The sequence below is a fragment of the Trichechus manatus genome, unplaced genomic scaffold (assembly GCF_000243295.1).
Source record: "Trichechus manatus latirostris isolate Lorelei unplaced genomic scaffold, TriManLat1.0 scaffold00085, whole genome shotgun sequence".
Lineage (NCBI taxonomy): Eukaryota > Metazoa > Chordata > Mammalia > Sirenia > Trichechidae > Trichechus > Trichechus manatus.
In genome coordinates, this window is record NW_004444021.1 from 8377083 (window position 1) to 8398905 (window position 21823).

Below are 21823 nucleotides of genomic sequence, written 5' to 3' on the forward strand. Positions count from 1 at the left end.
TCGTGTGCCTGATAAATCTTAAGGGAAAAACCAGGTAGTCAGACATTTAATTCAGTTGTTTTAGTCCTTCTTCATCCAACAATGAAGATATTAGTCTTGTTAAATTCAACACTTAAGAAGAAGAGTGCTTAATCTAAATTCTTGACATAGAGATTGCATACATACATTTAAGACATACATTTAAGACATACATTTAAGACTAACTTGTCCCTTAACTTACTACAGATCCCATACTCCAGCATCATCGAGAAGAGTCAAATATCATTGGATCATCTTTGTGTAGTCCTGTTTCAGAAGACTCAAAGGATGTTGAAGACTTGGTAAACTGTCATTAGGTGATTCTTAGAAAACAGGGTAGCTTAATTAAAGAAGCCACACTGTTTAGTGCAACATTTCCAAAGAAATAGGAGCAACCCACAAGAGGCTTAATTTACCATCCATCTGGCTTTTAAATATCTATAGTGCTTAAACCATGCACAGTGTTGCTGCTATGACTTTTTACCTCCTTTAACATCTGAAGCCCAGTTTTATAACTGTATAGTTTTAGAGCGTGGGGATTTTAACTGCATAGATCTGTATGTTTAGTGTTGTTTGTCAGTGGGGAATTTCATTGGCTTCAGCTCCTGGAAAAGTTTAAAAGCACCAAAGCTTAACTACTCTGGTTTAAAAGCAGGAGTAGTTACCTCTAAAGATTAAAGATTAGACATGACTCTATCCAGTCTCAAGCAGGCCTGGTTATATTCCAGAGGAGTCACATTAACATGGTCTAGAGCTTATCAGTGGCCTTCTTAAAAAAGATTAGGTATCAGTAGTTTGAGACTTGACCAGCATACAGAGACCTAGGAGGTGACTGTATGGCAGTTACTTTGGGTTTACCCATTGCTGGCAGTGGGAGCTAATTTAGGCAGGGTAAAGAGGAAAGCATTAAACAAAGGTTAAGAAAAGTCACTACAGGTTTTTTAAAATTACTTTTAAAGGGAATATAGATGAGAGTAGTAACAAAACCCATCAGAAGCTAAGCAGAGCTTTTACCTCCCCCCTGAAATCACTGTCATCAGTTTTACCAAGTTAGCACTTTGAAGTAAAATTAAACTAAATGAGGAAGGTGGTAATGTTGCCTGCCTTTGATACCATGACTGTTTATTAGACATTTTGCTGTATACCCAGAATATACCCAGAAAATAGTTGGGGAGGGGGGAGGGTTAGAGTTTACCACTCATTCAGTCCATTAGCTGGTGGGATACAATATATAACTTCTCCTTCTCAAGCAGTGTAAAATAAAACAGAACAAAATTTGCTTCTGTAATGAAAGGAAACAAATCAAGAGTCATTCCTATACTAGAGAAGGTTTAGCCAGAACTAGCCTGTATAGAAAAGTCACAAAAAACCTTGTATAAATTATTTTATTTATTATTGTAATTAGATCTTCACAATCAAAGTTGTCTTTTCACCATGTGTTTTGTTAATGTGAAATTAAATTGTAGTTATAAGCAAAAGTTGGTTGCATAGGGAACAATAATTGTATATTCAGTTTTAACAGAAATAAAAGAATATTTGTCTTAAAATGCAAGATTTTGTTTGTTACATAGCCTTTGCGCCATGCAATTACATTATAAAAAATTTAATTTCAAAAGTGAAAATTACTTGTGCTGTTTGATCTTCAAGAGTTGGAATGAAAGCAGAGTGATCTATGATATGTCTCCCCTGCAAGAGGGAATTCAGGTTTACAATCAACATGAAAATCATGTATCAGGCTCCTACAGGAGATTCAGGAGATTCTTCAGCATACCTTATCCAGCTCTGTTCACAGTCCTAATACACAGCTTTGAAGAGTCCTGGTAAGTATTTCTCCTTTTCTCCTTGGCAGCCTCACTTTCCCACATCATGGAAGTACAAGTTTGCACATATACATAACATGATGATAGAAAATAAGATATAGTAAATTAGATTTCTAAATTTCGGTTCTAAGTCTCCTTGCCGATACCAGTAGATCTAAAAGAAGAAGAATTAAAGTTTATATAATAGCCACTGAACCAAGTATTAAAATTTTAAATGCAACTCTTTTTCCATTTCCATTCTACTGTGTATACTTTTGTTTCCCCTAAATTAGATAGTCTTACTATTATTTTACATTCTTGATTAATGTGGTCAGAATTTAATTTTTATTCTTTATCGTTTAAATAGTACCACTGAATTTCCACATCCAAGATTATACTTACTCCTGGTTTTTCAGTTTACTTTTGTTCTGTGTTCAAACCTGTACAATATCTGTCCACCAGTCATATGGCAGGGACAGATTACCCCCAGGAATATATATCTTCTGGGTATATTTCAACTCTTTGGGTACTGGAAGGGAGGGTAATTTTTAAATTCATATAATTAATTCAGACTGCCAATACAAAATAGGACCTATATAATGCATATAGGTTTAAATTTGCTCATTATTAGTCAGTTTAGGCTATGGGTAGGAGGAGAAAAGGAGAGCCTCTAGGTTCTCTAGCTTTGTTCCAAAGGTTCTCAAAGTGGGATGGGCCACCTTTTTCCTCCGGTTATAGGAATTTAGCAGATCAGTGAATTAGAACAGATGGATATGTTCCCTAGTTTAATTTTATCTGTAAATCAAAACTGTTTTTAAGGGTTTACTGTTTTGATTCTACCTCAAGGGAAAGGAAACAGCCAACTTAATGGATGAACACTTGGCAAATACGCAACTGAGACTCCACCATCATTCTTTATCACAAATGAGGGGCCTCTCTGTGGTAAAATTGAACATTCTTGAGACCAGAATACAACTGTAGCTTTAGGCTTCCTAGGGGATTTCGTGTTAAATACCTCCATCTTGGGAGATGAGCACAGAGACTAAAACTAATTTTATAATTATTAGAAGTACATCCAGAGTGCTCTGTCTTCTCCTAAGAGCATATCTGCATTTCTCAAGGTCTGTTGGGCCCTGTATATACAGTCCTTGAAAAGGGCTGAATTTAAATTATGTCAAATCTTTGGTTATCTAAAGTCTTTTAACTACTTTTTTTTAGCCATCAAGGAAACAGTTTCCCCTTAGGGTTACAACTTTAGGGAGAAAAGAAGGAAATGATACAGATTAAGAATTTTGACACCAGCCCTGGTGGTGCAGCAGTTAAGAGCTCAGCTCTTAACCAAAAGGTTGGCAGTTTGAATCCACTAGTGTTCCTTGGAAACCCTATAGGGCACTTCTACTGTGTCCTGTAGGGTTGCTATGACTCCACAGTAATGGGTTTAGGGGGAGGTAGAGATACTTCCTTTATGTAGACCAGGGCTGGGGATCTGCCCTAAGCACGTTCAATTTTAAGCCCTAAAGGATACTATATTTAAATTCAATTAAATAGTACTCACGAGTATGCAGGCAGTAATACTACTCAAAGAGATGCAGACAGCAAAAAATATATTCAACGGTTTTGGAGGTAGTTGAGGGAAAACAAAAGCACTGATCAGCGTTACCTGTGTGAAGAGAAATTATGTAAAGACTTAAGAATAATTCCAAGACTTGGTTTGACTGGAGTCTAGGCAATGTAATACTATAAAATACTTTCAAACTGTGAAATTGTATCTACCACAAGGTTTGCTTTTTAGATTGTTAATAAAATACTATTTGTAAAAATGATTGAATTATTTCTTTTAGTACTTCCTCCCTTTGCTTCATTTATAAAAGGAGACAAAACATCATAGCAGTCAAACTGGCTAATCTCAAAATAACCTCTTCACTAACAAAGAGATCATTTACCTCCTCTCCAGGATTAATGATTATGCTGGAAAAAGTTCTACTTATTCTGTTACTTTGAATACTACTAAAAATCAATATAGCCAAAGCTGATCTTATGTAACATGAAAAATACTGTAAGATGGGTTTTTAATATCCTAGTCTCTATTTCTACCATAGATTATACTCATTCTTTTTATCAAAAAAACATGGAAACAAGCTTTATCAACATTCTCTTAATGAAAATGTGCCACAGAAATGTGATTCTCAGTGACAGAAAATACAATTTTGTTTTAATTTTGTATTATCCAGGATGAAAAATTACTATATGCTTACCATAACCTTTTAAAACTTGGCCAAAGGATAATTAATGTTCTTTAGGAACAAAATTAAGACATTAGCAGAAATGAGAAAGGCTGGAGGCAGGAGATGGATTGCAACAGAAGGGAGTTGCTGGTTGTCACATTTTTACAGATTACTAGGCAAGTGAATGTGGCCAACTCAGTCATCTGAAAACTAAGTTGTTTCACTTTTGCTATTTTATTTGCAGGGTGCAAGTGAGGATTAAATTAGCTACTCCTACTGCAGTTTTAAGTGGTAATAAAAATGGAAGCATTGATTTAACTATAGAACACTTTGAATGCTTATTGCTGGCTCCTTTTAAGTTTGGTTTTAAGTTTTTGGTTTTTACTTACTTGATCCACAATACTGAAGTTTTCAAAACTTTGGCTGAGAGTCTGGAGGAAGCACAAAATAAAGATACTTACTAGAATCAATAAGGATGTTAAGCTGCCAACAACTAAATGGATGATTCGATCCTGAAAGAAAAAAGAATTTTTGAGCCATACAACTTGCATCCATGTACTTTCACAGCAGTACAATGCTAGGCATTGGGGTGATTTAGAATGAAGAAACCAACATCTTGAGCTTTACACACAAAAATGCCAGACAAGGCAAAAGCATACGGAGTCCTAAGGCAGGGGGCAACTTGGGGAAGGTTTCTTGAAGGGACAAGACGTTTACACTAGAGTCTTGAAGATTAGGTAAGATGTGAATGAGGAAGGGAGGCTTACAAATAATGTGCTGCTAGGAAAGTATGAGCACAGGACAAAGGAGCTGAGATGAGCCACGCCAGAGCATTGGTGGAAGGTATCAGGAACTATGATGAAGTGGAGCAGTGAGAGGATTTTGGAGGTATTATGTGTAGTACAGTTTAGATCTGCTAGAAGGGGTCATAGAATGCCAAGGCTGAAAGCAATCTCAAAGACCATCAAGTCCAGTAGTTTTCCAACCTATTTAATAGCAAACGCCCAATACATAAGTAGAATAACCTGATTGCGTAGGGAGCCAGGGGTCCTACCCATTGAGTTTTCTTGCCACCCGCCATCCCCACCTCCAACCAACTCCAAAGAATGGTTTTTAAAACTTCTAATCCAATCCCAGTTTTACAGGTTAAGGTAAATGTAGGCCTGGCGTGGTTATTTGCCTAAATTAATATACAGCAAATTAGAAACAATAACTTTGAAACCCAGGATTCCCAAAATCAGGTCACTGGTTAGCTGTAGTTTCAGGTAGAGACTAAAAAGTTTAAATGATACAACAGGTTGATACCCAAAACAAACCCATTGCCACTGAGTTGATTCCAACTCACAGCAACCCTACAGCACACAATAGAACTGCCCCATACCGTTTCCAAAGAGCAGCTGGTGGATTAGAACTGCTGGCCTTTCTGGTTAGGCCGAGCTCTTAACCACTGCCACCTGGGCTCCAGTAGGCTGATAGAAGTTATTTACAGAGCTTACAGAATGAGGTGGTGAGGATTTAAGACCTGATTAGTAAACACTGTAATGCCAATGAGAATAGCAGGCAGTCCAGTTCTGGGAAGTCAAAGCTGAGTCTTTAATGAAATCAGTCTTCAAAGACTGTTTTGGTAACATCTGGGCAGAGAACAGCAGGATATGGAATCGGAGCAGCCAATAAACAAAACCTCAGGAAGCGCACAGAGCAGCACCTGAGTCTTCATTTCCAAGTTGTCCCCTTTTTAAGGATAAGAATGCAAAGAGTCAGGCAGGTAGAGCTGGAAGGGAAGAGTGCAGGAAAGCCAAGTATTTCATCGGGTCTGGCTGATTTAACCAAAGACAAATCACAGCTCTCCAGACAAAGGCCAGTGCAATTCAAAGGTTATATACAGGTCAAAGGAGCTGTATTTCAGCCACACTCTTACTAAATTTAGAGGACTCAGACTTTACCACCACCTGGGCTAGAGAAGCCTACACAACACACATGAATCTGAACTTAGGACATTCATTAGGGAAGAAACCCAGGGATTATCACTATCAACTTACTCCCACCCCACATAAATACGGTGTGTGGTGAGCCTATTTCTTAAAAATATGTGTATACAGGCAAACTATGGGAGTCCCTTGGAGCTCTGGTGGCACAGTGGTTAAGCATTTGGCTTCAGTGGTTTGAACCCACCAGCAGCTCCGGGATAAAGATGTGGCAGGCCGGTTCCATAAAGATTACAGCTTTGGAAACCCTATGGAGCAGTTCTACTCTGACCTGATGGGTCACTATGAGTCAGAATTGACTCGAGGGCAATGGGTTTGGTTTTTTTTGTTGTTACGGGATCCCCAATGTTTCTGCCTTGTGAAAAGAAGTTCAGCTAAGCCAAGTTTCTCTTTTCTGGTCTATTTAGATAAGTCAGCAAGTATCTGCTCCCATCTCTCTCCGGGGATGTGAATACCTCACAACAGCCCTCATGTCAATAGAAGCCACTGAGGATGTTGAGAGGTAGACTGTCTCCAAATGGGACAGAAGTTGCCCATGAAGATCAAAGCAGTGGAAAAAGTAATAATGGTGGAGAGAGAGTATGCAAAGAGCTTTCACACAATTTCTCTTCTAAAAAATTGTGGGATGAAGATAGTATTATGACTATTTCACAGATGAGAGAACAGGCTCAGGGAAATTGAGAACTTGCCCAAGATCTCAATAACAATAAGTGATGGAGACAGGAGTCAAGATGCCAGGCCTGCTTTCCCCTCACTGTAAGAACAACCTAAAATGCTGCTGGTGGTCTAGATAAAGATGTCACAGTCAAACGGGCAGATACCACCTCAAAAAGCCTAGTTAGCAAAGTATTATAACACGGATCTTTCAGGAATGAAGATTTTCTTATCTATTTAAGCATCACTGTTTTTAAGCATTTTGATGAAAATATGTTTAAACTTCAGTGAATACTTCCTTGCCTACCTTCTTAGTTCACTGAACAGAATTCCAAGTCATCTTCATGGATATCAGTTATTCTATTAGGTTATAAATCAGTCGTCCACTCTGGCCTTCTCAAGGTTAGATGAACTATTTAGGTATTTAGGATATGGCAGAAGTGTTTCTCAGTGTTTTCTTCTCTCTTGGAGCCAGAGCTTTGGCTTCAGGCCTTCTGCTAAGCAAAGTAATCATGAATCCGGGCCAAGGTACAGCAGAGTTAACTCTGGAAGACCTCCCATTTCTAATGCTAAAGTTTTGCTACTCCAAGTGTGGTCTGTGAACCAGCAGCATCGGCATCACCTGAGAGCCTGTTAGAAACACAGAATCTTGGGTCCAGCCCCAAACCTACTGGATCTGAATCTGCATTTTAACAAGATCCCCAGCTGACCTGTGTGCACATTTAAATTTGAGAAGCACTGCTCTAGAGTCTAAACTAAACCATTTTAGAGATAAGTTCAAATCACAGAAATCTCTGGGCCCAGAGATTATGTTAGGGATATTAGCATAAAGAACATCTTGTCCCCCAGCTTCCAGTCTCCAAAGATAAAAAGATAACAGAGAACAATTAAATAGCTAGGACAGTGTTTTCAAAGGACAGTCATGGGATTAATATGCTCCAAATCAGAACTAGAGTACATGGAGAAAAGAAAATGTGGCATTTAAACTTGGCTGTTTATGGAATGAACCAAAACTCAGATTATTTCCATTTCTACAACTGGTCTCTATTAAATCAGTTGTTTAACTTCTCACAGAAGCTAGCTCTGTCTCCTCCCCAGTCTTTCTATTATTATTACCCTATTTCTACCTATCAAAATTGTCTTCCCCTGCCAGAGCTTTAAACCTTGTACTGTGGTTCATTTTCACTCCCCAAGGAAGCTCGACAGGATCAGAATCAGTCTTAATCCTCACCTGCAGAGAGTCAAGCTGGGCTTAAGGATATCCCTCCTGAAGACAAATATTCAACAACAGGTGTAGAAACAATCTTAATTCATGTATTTAGATAAACATAAACATAAAAATATACATACATATACACACAGAATATTTTTGAGAAGGCTTCCACATATATTACACCTACTAAGTCGTTACTTATTCAAACATTGTATACTATATTCCAGATACAAATAAAACTGAATAAAAGCCATTTCTAGCCTCCAGAAGTTTATTATCCAGAGCTCAGGAGGGCACCAAGAAAAAAGGAAGTTAGTTATCTTGGGTAGTCAAAACCTGAGGGGGTACTAACAGATGAGCAAGAAGGAAAGGAAAAGTGGTTCATGAAGAGGGAACTCTAGAAAGACCCAGGGGAGAGAAAAAGCATAGCTGTTACAAAAAAGAAATGGGGTGAATCAAGAAAGTTGACAGTTGAGCAAGTTTCATGAGAGCGGAGAGAAAGAAGAGCTGGAATGCAATGCACAAATGGAAATATTAGCCTTAGCCTAAAGGAGTCACATCTTCCTTAGAAAGGGGAAAGGAGAAAAAGATAAACATACATGCAAATAGTTTGTGCCTGGGATGGTAGAAGACAACCCTGTGAAGCAAGTAAAGAACATGTTATCTCCATTTTATCAATGGCTTCCTAAGTTCAATGAGACAGGGTCATATGGCCAGGTAAGAGCACAAGTCTCCTATCCAATGCTCTTTGAAAAACGCAAATCTAATGAGTAGTTCAAAAAGTCTAAGAATCGTTAGCCTAATACACATGGACCTTGAAATTAGTCAGGACACCAAGAAGGTCTAATCTCAGATCTGCTACTGGATAGCTTTGGGACCTCAAAAGGATCCCTTCACCCATTTGGATCTACCAAATGAGAGGACTAGCTAAATGATACTAGGGCCCTTCCACTTCTAACAATTTATGGTTTGGGGTCATCAGCTTCAGACTGCACTTAGCCAGCTAGAAGGCCTATTCTCCTGTGGTCAAAAAGCAGGGAGCCACCAATCTTGCTTGGTCAGTCATTAATCAGCATCTTGACATAAGACAGATAACTCCAAACTCATTTCAAACGCTCAGGTAGTAATGATGACTCTGGGAGGAAACTGACAGTAACATCCCAAATAACCCAAAGCCAGGCATTTGTCCTCAGCTACCTGGAAATATCCTGTGTTGCAGGCTCGGTGTCCCCAAAAAAGATATGTTGAAGTCCTAACCCTGGTACCTGTGAGTGTGACCTTATTAGGAAATAGGATTTGTAGACGTAATTTGTTAACATGAGGTCATACTGGAGTAGGGTAGGCCTTATAAAAAGGGACACAGAGAGGGAAGATAGCCACGTGAAGATGTAGGCAGAGATTCGAGTTATGTTGCCATAAGCCAAGAAACTTGGGACCATCAGAAGCTACAAGAGACAAGGAAGAATTCTTCCCTCGGAACCTTCAGAGAAAGTATGACACTGCCTACACTTTGATTTTGGACTTCTACCCTACGGAACTGTGAGAGAACAAACTCTGTTTTAAGTAAGCCGCCAGTTGTGGAATTTTTCATGGTAGCCCTAGGAAACATCCTGATTCTTGAACAGTTTGGAATAGTGACAAGTGACACTGTGTTCAACCTTCATTTCTCACAGCAACTTATGCCTTGCCTACTTCCAAAATGTATTTGAAAGGCTTGTGCTACTATAGTAAAATCCAAGTCCACTGGGCAACAATAAAAAAAAAAAAAAAGGCAAAATGTCTAGGAAAGATAGAGGATGGAAAGAAGGCGTAAAAGAATTTAAAAGAAAAAAGTTGGCTGAAAGACACGTTTCTAATTTAAGCTCAAATTTTAGGACTAAGACTCCTGGCAGGCAAGAGGGAAGTACAACTGGCTTTAAATGTTCTCACTGATTAAAGTAAGCACACTGCATCATTAGAAGAAGCAAACTTTTCCTGGCTTAAGAAGAATTTGTTGCATGAGTCTATCCAAATACATAGACACAGAAAATATTGATATTTCATACACTAGCCCATAAGAAAAGCTAAAGACATAATGTGAAGGCATAGTTCTTAAAAGAGTGAGATGTGGGCAGAACACTCCTCAGGTGGGGTGGCTGAAATGCCACTGCCAATTTCACTACTTATCCTTCAGAACTCAACTCAAACATCACCTCCACTGTGAATCATTTCCAGTCATGTTTCCCCTGAGGAGGCTAGTTGTTCCTGCCTCAGTTCTCCCAGATCACGCCATCCAGACTACATTTACACACACATACACACAAAAACCTGTTGCCGGCAAGTCGATTCCAACTCATGGTGACCCCATGTGTTAGAGCAAAACTATGCTTCATAAGGTTTTCTTAGCTGCAATCTTTTACAGAAGCAGATCACCAGGCCTTTCTTCTGTGGTGCCTCTGGGTAGGTTTGAACCACCAACCTTTTGATTAGTAGTCAAGTACAAACTGTTTGCACCACCCAGGGACCCTGTACACTTACAACATCACAATAAAATATGTTGTCTATCTCCTCCACTAAGACTGACAGTTACCTGAGGGTGGGGAAGTCAGTGTATTTGTTTTCCTTCCATAAAGCCTACACTGTCAGTGGTCTATAAATGCTGGTTAAACGACAATCATAAAACAGTAGTGGCCAATCGCATTTCCCTTAGGGTGCCTCTCAAGAATGGAGTTGCTCTCATCACTCATCTGGAGCCTAGCCTGTCAGAAATCTCAGCTTCCAGTCAGAACCCTCTAGCCCTCCACCCTTTCCCCCCTTGCTGCCCCTGGATCTAGTCTTCACCCACATTCATTGACTAGAACCTTCCCTATCTGTTACACCAAAGCTCTCTCTCTACCAATCTTTGCCCATATGGTTCGCAGTTTCAGCAGTGCACCCACAACTCCTTGGTGGATGAGTTCATCTGCTCTTGATACTTTGAAAGCCTAGCCCGGACTTACTCCACTCCCACCAACCACTTCTATGCTTCAGAGCTAAGACTTTATTTAAAGCCTGTGAAGTCATTAACCCGTCCTAACTGTAAACACCAGTTTACTCATCTGTCTCCTCCTCTCGACTGTAAGGTCTGAGAGGGTAAGGACCCTGTCTTTCTTGTTCATGGTTGTATTCTGAGCCACTGCTTACAGCTGTATGGCTGAAATCCAGTCCAACGCCGCACTCTCTAAGTTGTGCACCCTGGCACAGGGCTGCATCCGCCCAGAGGAAGGAGCACTTTCGCTAATTCCAACAAAGCCATGGTGTGTGCCTGTGGGAGCTGCCACTACCCAGAGCGGAGATACCTTCTTCAAACTGTACAAAGGCACCACCACAAGGTCCACACATATTAGATGTTCAAACGGTAGGTGAAAGAATAAGCTAACTGGGTTCAAATTTGTGCTTTTTATCCTCAGCTGGGCCATCACTATGGTTTTTCATTTTGGGTTGATTGCCCATCTCTCTCCAGAAAGTACTTCAAAACTTCCACCTCTCCTCAGGTTCCAAATCCCACTCTTGAAACCTTTACCAGGAGCAGACATCCTTACCAAAAAAAGAGACACCAAGAAAAAGAGGAAAGCTCCTTCTCACCCCATCTCCATCCCTATCAGCATGAAGAGAACCGAAAAGTGACCTGCTGCTTTGCCAATTCTGCACCCATTCCCTTGCTCAAATAATTATCTCCTTTCTCACCTCTATGTTGAGTCTCTCCCTCATGGAGTCCATCTCTGGGCCAAAAATTTCAAGTCCTTTCAAACATCGGAAGAGCCTCCCATTCATCCTGCTTCCCATTTGGTCTTAGGCATCTATTCTCCATTTTTTTCTACATGTTAAGTGTTAGGGAGAAAATAAAAACAGAGTAGATGAAGAATGACCAGGGTAGAGATGGGGAAGCTACTTTTAAAAGGGAGGTCAGGGAATCCTCTCTGAGCATGTGGCATTTGAGCAGGGGCCTTTATAAGAAAAAAGGAATGAGACATACAAGTATCTGGAAGAAGGATACCGCAGACAAGGGAGTACAGCAAGTATAAAAGCCCTGAAGTAGGAACGAGCTTGGTGAACTGGAATAACAAAAAGGCCAGGGTGACTGAAGCTTAGTAGGCATAGGAGAGAGGAACAAGGATTTGTTTAATGTGTTTCTATCTTCCCTATAGCCCATGTGTTCCATGAGAAAAGATATGCTGTTTGTCTAACTCACAGAAGTATTTCCAACCCATACATTTCCTGGAATGCAGTATGCACTTAATAACTAAATGAAAAAATGCATCCATGCACATTCAACAATCTACAGCCTACAGAAGAAAATCCAAACTCTTACTACAGCATTCAAGACTCTTCATCAGGCCCAGCCTTTCCTCTGCATGATCCTCTCAAGTTCTAGTGTCCAATCACAATGGAACACTCACAGTTCCCTCATCATTTCCTGTACTTCCCTGCTACTACTCCTTTTACTCAAGCTGGGCCCCCTGTTTGGGATTCCCTGTCATCTCCTCCTCTGTCAAAAATCTTACTCTTGCTTAAAGGTCCAAGACTTGAAAGTCATCTGACTTGATGCTTCCGGTAGAACTACTACTCCCTTCCTCCAGCACTTTGATTGTTAGTGGCTCGATGCCATTTATATTCAGTACTCATCCTCTCCACCCCACAAGGTCTTCAGCTCACCAAAGACAGTGATTATCTTCTGTCATGAAGGGTGGAGAAGAAGGGCAATAGATTCTGCATGTATCAAATGTCCAAAGGGCATGAGCTTCCTACCACTGTCTTCCTGAACTGAGTGATTCAGCCACATCCTCCAAAGCTTTGCATTTCACAATTAAACTTAAGGGTTCCAATACCATTTAAAAAAAAAAAAACAACACCCCGATTCTCAGAAACAGCTTTCCTTTTCTTCTTCCAAATCACAGTGGAAAACTTCATGTCCTGAAAGCTCTGGAACTTGTCCAGTCAAAGCCTAAGGGGCAGTCTTCTAAGAACAAACACGCTGAGAGGACATGAAGTGTGGGAGAAGGTCTGAATCCAGCTGAAGGGAGAAACCTCCCACCCTGCCTGCAGGTTTAATTTAGTTCCCCCAGGGATGCATGGTTTTGCATAAGCAGAGCTCCCCCTCACACTGTCACCACAGAAAACCACAGGGGAAGCATCTACACGGGTGGAACGCAAAGGGCACATCTTGCCTCACTGGTTACTACTAGGGTACAGTGAACTCTGACCAGAGGTACTACTGCCTGAGACTTCCCAAAGAAACAGTGGGCTTTGAAATGGTTCCAAAAGCAGAGGATATGTGAGAAGGGATTTATGAGAATGCAGGCACACCCACCCTTTACAGCTCTCCCACTCTGAACTCTCCCTCAAAAGCACAACCTCCATTGCTACATGTGGTTCTGAACACCAGCTTTTTCCTCATTTTTATCAAGAAAGTATACTTATAGACTTTTTTTTAAGTCTTCCCTTATTTCAGATTCACATTTTGAAGCACTTCTAAGTTGTGGATATTTTTGTGCACTATTCTTCTCACAGATACATGTGCTTGAAATATATGGATATATTTTTTATTGAAGCACCATTTGTGGAAATCAGATTACAGTAGAAAACAAACCTACTATACATGTTTAAGGGGGAAAATGTCCCCTAGAGATGGTCCCACAGGAAGCACCCTCACTCCAAGCTTCAGAATGGGAGGCACCGTGCGAAGACTGAGTTTAGGAGCCAGACAGATCTGACTTAGATTTATTCTCCTGCCATATGCCCACCTTGTGGCAGCTTTGGGTAAGTCACTTAGCTTTTAAGCCTTAATTCCCATATTTGTACAATAGGTCTAACATGCAAGGTTGCCATAAGGATTAGGAGATAATACACACAAAGCCCTAGAACTGAGTACCTGGCATTCAGTAGGAGGTCAGTAAATGTTAGCTAACAAGGTATTAACAGTATTTCTGCCATGTGTAATAGGGAGTCTTGTCAATGAGAAGTTAGAGTCTTAATAGCTAAATAAGAACTGAGCTGGCCCCATGCACTGGGTGGTCATATGACCAATTTCTAGGACAGCCCCATTTCAAATACATTCCATTGCTCCTGTAAAGACACTCAGGTTTGTCAACCCACATTATCTCTATGGCAGCTCATAAAATATGGTCACTATACCTATGCCTGCCTGGTCTTTGGACTGACCACGAAAAAAAAAAAAAGATTCAATACAGTACACCCAGCCTATCACCACAGACCTGCAGAAATCACCTCTACAAAGAGGAAAACTCAGTAAACCACCAGCTTCTGGGAGGCTAGGCCTCAGTTTAAGGTGTTTTATACTATACATTACCCATTTACAACTGGCCTCTGTGCTGTAGACTGTAGGGGAGAGGCGAGAGAGTGATGGCTTTATTGCATGAGAGCCTGAAGCACCACTTCCTGTTTTTGAATCCAGCACTTCAGGTTCAGAACACCAGCCCTGCCTTCTATTAGCAGTTCAGAATGCCCCAAGAATGCAGGTTACTTTTTGGTGATGCTAAATTCTCACTTCACTTAAAACTCATATACATAAAATCAAGAAATGAGTAAAAGCATTGTGCCTAGCACTAAAAAAGAAATGTGGAACCTTGTTCCTGTCCCATGGCACTTGTACTCTAGTCGAGGAGGCAAGATCTATACAAAACCCTCACAGCACAAGGGTCCTCTAAGTGCCGCGCATCTCTGAGGCTGAGGCTCACATGGCTCACCAGAGGGAAGCATGGCTACAGGCTGGGTTGTGAGGGTTGTAAGACAGGGAATTAGACTAAGCAGGTCAGCTACCTGAAGAGAGGACAGTTTAGAAAGGAGAACAGTGTTTGCAAGGGGCAGGGAGGCAGCTAAAGGAAAGGAGTCAGTGGAGAGTGCTAGCCTGGACATACACAAAGCATGTGTAAGACCGGTGGATCTCAATCTTCTGTGAGCATCAGTGTTCCCTGAGGAGCCTTCTAAAAGTACAAATGCCTGTGCCTCACCCCCAGACATTCCGAGGCCACTGCTCTGGGGCTGGAGAAGGGAAAACTCACTACAGTAGGAAAGGAAACAGCCATGGCATCTATTTGTCCTGCACTGCTTCTCCAGCACAAGAAACAATAACTGGCCAGGCAGCTGGATGAGAGGAGTTTCCAGTCCCTTGGGCTACTAGCTTACCTTTAAGGGAGACAGGAGCTGTATTCAGATCACCTAGAAAAGCACTGTCAAGAGGAGAGACACTAGAAAAATATGGGACAGAACTCAAATTCACATAAAAAGACCAGACTTAATGGTCTGAGACTGCAGGAACCCCCAATGCTATGTTAACCCAGAAACTAAAACCATTCCCAAAGACCACTGTTCAAAGATTAGACTGGACTATAAAACATAAAATAATACTCGTGAAGAGTGTGCTTCTTAGTTCAAGCAGATACACGAGACCAAAGGGGCGGCTCCTGTCCAGAGGCAGGATGAGAAGGGAGGAAGGGACAGGAGCTGGTTGGATGGACACAGGAAACCCGGGGTGGAAAGGGGGAGTGTGCTGTCACATTGTAGGGACTGCAACTACTGTCACATGACAATATGTGTATAAAATTTCGTATGAGAGATTTACTTGAGCCGTAAACTTTCACCTAAAGTACAATTAAAAAAAAAAAAAAAAAAAGAGAGAGAGACACTAGAAGCCTGCATGCACTCCTTGGAAGACAGCCTTTGTGTCTCTAGGCCAGGGATTGGGGACGGCGGGCACGGACATAACAATCTTAACCATAACTTGATTCTTAATTAAGCAGCAAAAGCCCCAAAACGGGCATGAAGTAGCACTGTAATCTTACACTATCATTTGCAGAGGCTAAGTGCTCCAAGTTTGAATTCCTTAAAGAGACCTTGTTTTTCACCATTTTTGTTTGCTGGCTTACTTGTTGGGGGTAGGGGGGGTAAGGGGGGAAATACAGGAAGAGTGCTTTAATATATAGAATTTTTGCCTTTGGAACCAAAGACCTGGACCTTAGGGTCCATTAACTTGCCCCCTACACAGAGGTTCCCCCCTCCATGTTATCTGCTGGGAGTTCACTGTATGCACCTACCCCCAAAGTCACTCACTTTTGTTACATCACATCCAAGAAGAAATAAAGGGACAATAATTGCCACCACTCTTCTTAACGGAGGAATCACTTATTTTGTGATCACTGAAAACTAAGAGTAAGCTGATCTAGAAATGGTTACACTGTGTTCCACCCACCACGTGTAGTGGCCTCCTCTTCCCATTCATACTAGCTATGGTGTACTGAGAGGGGCCCTGGTGGCGCAGTGTTAAGTGCTCGGCTGCTAACTGAAAGGTTGGCGGTTTGAACCCACCAGCAGCTCCGCGGAAGAAAGATGTGGCAGTCTGCTTCCATAAAGATTACAGCCTTGGAAACCCTTCGGGGCAGTTCTACTCTGTCGGTTGCTATGAGTCAGAATCAACTCCACAGCAATGGGTTTTGGGTTTTATGGCATACTTATACTGGCCTGCCTCTCCCACTGAGAGAACAGTTCTGCCCTTCCCTTCCTAGATTCACCGAACTAGATTAGCTGAAACTGATTTCAGATGATTCTGTGGCCAGCTAGTAAACCAAGATTCACTCACAAGCCCCAAAGATCTCTTGATGTCCCTCCATTACAGTTACAAAGACTGCCCAAACTGTGTATTGTCCTAAAGCAAACTTTTAAAGGGCAGGGGAGATAAGGAAACCTTCCGTGTTCAAACTCACACTAGGGAAGATACGGGAGTGAGAAGCAGAGGAAGAAGATTCCTGGAATAACAGTCTACAAAGGGTGTTCTGTAGAATCTTGTCTCATAAATGTTCCCGGGAGGAGGGTAAGGCATTGAATCGAGTGTTGAAAAGACTCTACACTACCAAAATAGTTCAGAAAGCATTACTTACCCACCCTCTCCAACTAGAGTCACAATGAAAACTAGTACATTAAAGGTTCTGAGAGGTCCTAAAGAAAAATGTTCCACAGACATGACTATGGAACCTCCTTTAACTAATGATTCACAGCCGTGCTAATTTGGTAGCAATAGCCAAATACACTTACCGAGCACTTGAAACGTGGCTAGTCCGAATTGAGATGGGCTGTAAGTGTAAAATACACACTGGATTTCAAAGACTTAGTATGAAAAAATAATGTAAAAATATCTCAATTTTTATTACACATAGAAATGATAATATTTTGTATATACAGGATTAAATAAAATATATTATTAAAATTAATTTCACCTGCTTTTTACTTTTTAAATGTGGCTATTAGAAAATTTTAAGTTATATATGTGGCTGACATATTTCTGTTGGATAGCACTCCTTTAGAGAATGTTAAACTACCAGGCAAGTTGGTAAACCTCAGCTATATCTTATTATCTGGGCATCTGTGCCACACTTGTTCATCTGCAACAGATGTACTACATCGCAGAATGTGGGAGTGGGTGAGAACACATGAAGAAAGCACCTGGACATTCTGACCAGGAACTATATTCTTAATAAAACAGCCAAGCCAGCAATACATAATCCCAAAGGTATCAAGGAATCAGAGATACATTTCTTACAAAAGGTGAACAGATTTCCATTTTATCTATTATCCCTTAGGTATTTATTGTAACAACAGAGAACTGTTTCACTCTGCCTTTTGTTCCATGGCTACATCTGTATATTCATTCCTAAATATCATGCTGAAGACTGAATAATTTAGGAGTTTCAATAACTGAAATCAACTAGTGCATCAAGTACAGGTGAAGAAAGAAGTTCCTTCAGGGATTACCCATGAAGATGCTGTTCAACAAGGTCCTCTGGGTTACATATTTATTGTTCTACAATACTAATCCAGGATCTTTCATTCATTGACAGGACTTTGGGCAAATTACTTCACCTCCTATTTCCTGTGAAAGTGCAATATGTGACTATCTAGACTACTTATAGAACCACTGTGGCACAGACTGTATAATTAAGTTACTATTTACTATGCTATATAACTCATGAAAGGGACTTTGGTGAAGCATTACCAGAAGAGAACTAGTTGTGTGACTATGAACAAGTAAGCCTTTTTGAGGTTCAGTTTCCTTAGCAATAAAGAGAAACAATAATAACCATCTTATACAGGAATTCAATGACCAAACAAGGGAAAGCTGAATGGCCAGCATGTTGTCTGGCACTGAAGAAACACAAACATCCCTCCAGACTCTTCACTGCCACTAACTCATGGTAACTCTTTGGGCTTCAGTTGTCTTTGGTTTAAAGTTAGGGAGTAGACCTAAAGCTTAGGTCCTTTCTAGAACTAAAATTGAAAGGCTATATATTATCAGTTGTTACAAAGCAAATTACTAAAAGGTCAGAAAATGTGTCACACTATGACAGGAAATGGATTCTCCCCCATCTGGATTTTCTCCTCAGAGGTGGCAGCTCACCAATATTGTTTCCACTGCATGTGGCTATTGTGTCGTTTCCTGGCATTATAAGTGAACAAACTGGGAACACCCACACGCAGGGGCTAGAGAAGGGTTTCTAAGGGACCCCAGGAATCCACCCTGCTTTAGCCTGTCCTCCATGGGATTGGCTCCACAGCCTCTACTGTACTGTGTCCTATCCTTTCATTATTGAGGCAACACTCCTGTACTGCCCACCTCTGGCCCTCATATAAGAGCTTTACTTGCTCTCAAAAAACACTAGAAATTAAGATGTCTCTCCCCCTCCAGATTTGGCTCCCCAATTTCTATTAAAAAAAAAAAACAAAAAACTGTTGTTTTCTCCCACCCTCAGACCAGGCATCTTCTCCTTTCTCCATTCTGTGTAGTTTCTCTATATCCAATCATCCTGTCAGTCACACAGAGGGAACTAGAGGGAGCAATTTTGAGAGATCTGGAATTTTATTCTTCACTTTTTTCTCTGAGTAGCTGAAATCTACTATTATAATGTCCTAAAGTTACCTAAGTAACGCTGGGGCTATGTACCCTTGGACTAAACAAGAATGCAATAAACAGATACATTTGGAGAACACTAAAGTTCTTGGATGTGTTTCAAATGGATCATAATCAATAAGAAAATCATTGGGCATTTTGGTCTAAGTTTTTCGGAAAACATCAGTGTTTCTAAGTGTCTACATAAATCTACAAGTCCATTATCAAGTCATCTACCTCTGTATTACAGGGGCTATGGAGTTAAAGGAGGCCAGCAATCTGGATCACCTAGAACCTGATCTGTGTGCCAATGAGTGTGGGGGGAGAATGAACATGTGAGCTCTTAGGACAGCTGGGCAGCCAAATGCCGTGGGCCCAATCCCTCCAAGCAGCACGCTGCCTCCACCACCCAGGCCCCAATTCTCCTTCTAGTTGAACCTTTACATATGAATGTTAAGGGCACTCATATCAGAAAGCCCAAAGCTATCAGAGACTGGATGGAGAAGCCACTCTTTGAGCTCTTCCCCAAGCAACTTGAGTAAAAGTGACCAGTCTCTCCTCTGTACCCCAACATGAACCGTCATAGTACTGATACCACTGCATCACATCTGCTCACATATTTCCCCCACCTAACTGGGTCCTTGGACCCCCAGGGCCTAGCATATTATGCTCAATAATGTTTGCACAAATAGGAACATCTACCGACTAGAGTCATGATTTTCAAGCCAGGCGCACTGTGGGCTGGGGTTATACAAAGCCACAAGGTAAACAAGGTGCATCTTCCTGGAGATCCAGCTTAAAACATTTTCTTATCCAAACACTTAGAGAAGTGAAAGCAAAATCCACACGGAATTTTCAGAATAAAATAGAAATCTTGTGGCAGGCTGGCAGTTTCCAAATTCAGGGCTATGTCCCAGGCTGCCAGGTGTACAAGGGCCTTGTCTTTTCTGCTGGAAGGTTCCTGCCAAAGCTGAGAAATCCAAGAAGTTCTGGACTCTTATATGCCCTACTTTTTGAAAGACTGAAAGCACTCTGTCAGGTGACAAAGATCATCAATGCCACTTTCCAGGTAGAAAAAAAGGCTAAACTTGACCAAACCACTCAGAAATTTAATGCTTAGGGCAGGAAGTAGCTCTCTTCACTTGCTGGCCCAGGGCATCACATATTTAAGCTTTCTAAAGAGCTTTTATACCTTTAAAAGCCTAGTATTGGAAAAAAAAAAAAAAAGAAAGAAATTAATCCTAGTATAATGTACTATTAACTTGTTTGGACCCAGAGATCCTTTAACCACTTCCTGGAATAGAGCTCCATCATCAAAGTAACCCTCATCTCACACCTTCCCTTCTTCCTTCCTTAGTTGCTTCACTGCCTCAGCAGAAAACACAGCTCCATGTAAACAAATCTGAAGCACCTCTCTTCGGCCCTTTCTCACAGAAGCCTTAGGCGCACACCTGAAGCAGGGCTCCAGGGCCCTTTAGAAGGTCTGCTTTCCAGCTGAAGATGTGATTGTGCAAGTATCCCATCAACTTCCCCTCCTGAAAGGGGCTTCAGCACTCCCCTTGAAAGGCCTCCAACAGCCCAGAACTTTCTGAACTTTTCTCCACTCAGCCTTCAAGGCTCTTGTCCCACAGAAGGAGAGGAGTGGCAGGGCAAACACCCTGGGAAGGAAAGTAGGGTTGAAGAACCAGCTCTTTCTTCTTACAAGTCCCCGCAGCGGCCGCAGAAGGGCCCAGCCAGGGCTCTGGGTGGGAGGAGGGGAGAAAGGCAGGCAAACAGACACACGCTCACGCCTGGAGCCACGGTCCCACTCACCTTGGCTGACGTCTCTCCGAACAAAGGTCTGTTGTCCAGGCCACTGGTGCCGTAAGTCCTGGTAGAAAAGTCCTCCATTTTTTAGTTTCTTCACTCTCTCCAAGCAACTCAAAACTGGGCCAGCATTACCTCCCGAGGTCTCAGGTCCACGATTCCAAACGCTTATTTACGGAGCACTCATACCCGGAATCCCCAGGTCACGTCGGGGAAGTCCGCTGGCGGCGGCAGGTGGGCGCTCAGGCCCGGGGGACGAGGCTGCTCCGCCCAAGCCCCGCTCTCCTCCTCATCTTGAGCAGCTGCCGCAGGAAGTGAAAGGAAGGAAACACCGCGTGGCCGACTCTTGACCGGGCGCCCCCGCCCGGACTTCTCCCACTTCCCTAAATCTCGGCGCTCTGTTCGCCCCGCGGCAGCATCTTGCAAAGCAAATCAGTTACCCACCGCCCCCGGGGCAACACATGATCCCCTCAACACCCCCTCCCCCAATTCCTTTACACAATAATTTCCAGATTTTCTACAGTGAGCACGTATACCTTCATGCTCAGAAAAAAAGTTTAATGGACGAACTGATTACAAGCCACTCTCCAAGGCCTCGCCACCTTCCCACCCCCTCAATTCCCGAGTGGCAGGAGAAGCGAAGTTGCCGGAGTGGAGCTGGATGCGCCGCAGGCCCCTTCCGCAGCGCTGCGGGTTCGGGTCGCGGCAGTGGCAGCGCCAGACAACTTGGATCCCCTCGCATTTGTTGCATCTACCGAAGAGCCAGCCGAGCTCTCTGCAGCTCTTCCCGGAGCTGGGCAGGAGCCGCGGCCTGGGCAGAGTGAGCGAGAGAGAATCCCGGCTTTGCTCTGCACAGATGGGCCGCCCTCCCGGCAAACGCTCCGCGCCCGCAGGCCAAACCTCGGCATCCCCGGCCGCCCGCACGCCGAGGAGTCCTGGCCGCGCTGGGGCCCCGGGCCCCGGGCCCCGGTCCACACCCCGCCGAAATCGGGTGCCGAGGCTCGGGGGCGCCGGCGAGATGCGTGGGACAGGAAGAGACTTCCGGCGCTGGCGAAGAGCGGGCGCGCGGGCCGGGCCCTGCCCTGCGGCTTCCCAACCCCTTTTCCCCCCCGGACCCGCGGCCACTGTCGCAAACCGCCCGGCCTGCCCAGGCCACGTCAAGACCGAGGCCGCCAATCCTGCAGGCCGAGCCGCTGCATTGGCTGCGG

The 21823-nt window shown here is 42.5% G+C and overlaps 2 protein-coding genes across 7 annotated transcripts in view; one reads left to right on the forward strand and one right to left on the reverse strand.

Moving 5' to 3' along the window:
* DMTF1 (cyclin D binding myb like transcription factor 1) overlaps window positions 1–1565 on the forward strand; it is a 52737-nt gene extending 51172 nt beyond the window's left edge. For all 5 annotated transcript variants that reach the window (XM_004381482.2, XM_023736048.1, XM_023736046.1 and 2 more), the window contains one exon: window positions 226–1565. In XM_004381482.2, coding sequence (XP_004381539.1) covers window positions 226–335 — 110 coding nt within the window. In that variant the 3' untranslated portion in view covers window positions 336–1565. The remainder of the gene's footprint in view (window positions 1–225) is intronic.
* On the reverse strand, window positions 1390–20927 carry TMEM243 (transmembrane protein 243). Of its 2 annotated transcripts, none has more exons than XM_004381484.2 (4): window positions 20622–20927; window positions 4504–4554; window positions 3373–3477; window positions 1390–1992 (listed from the first exon to the last, which is right to left on the reverse strand). In XM_004381484.2, exons 1-4 carry the CDS (start codon window positions 20697–20699, stop codon window positions 1870–1872), a joined length of 357 nt encoding a protein of 118 aa, XP_004381541.1. In that variant the 5' UTR covers window positions 20700–20927; the 3' UTR covers window positions 1390–1869. The 2 variants fall into 2 exon arrangements, with proteins under 2 accessions (XP_004381541.1, XP_023591817.1); XM_023736049.1 differs by having other exon boundaries at window positions 4432–4554; window positions 20622–20883.
* Between the last annotated feature and the right edge of the window lie 896 nt (window positions 20928–21823).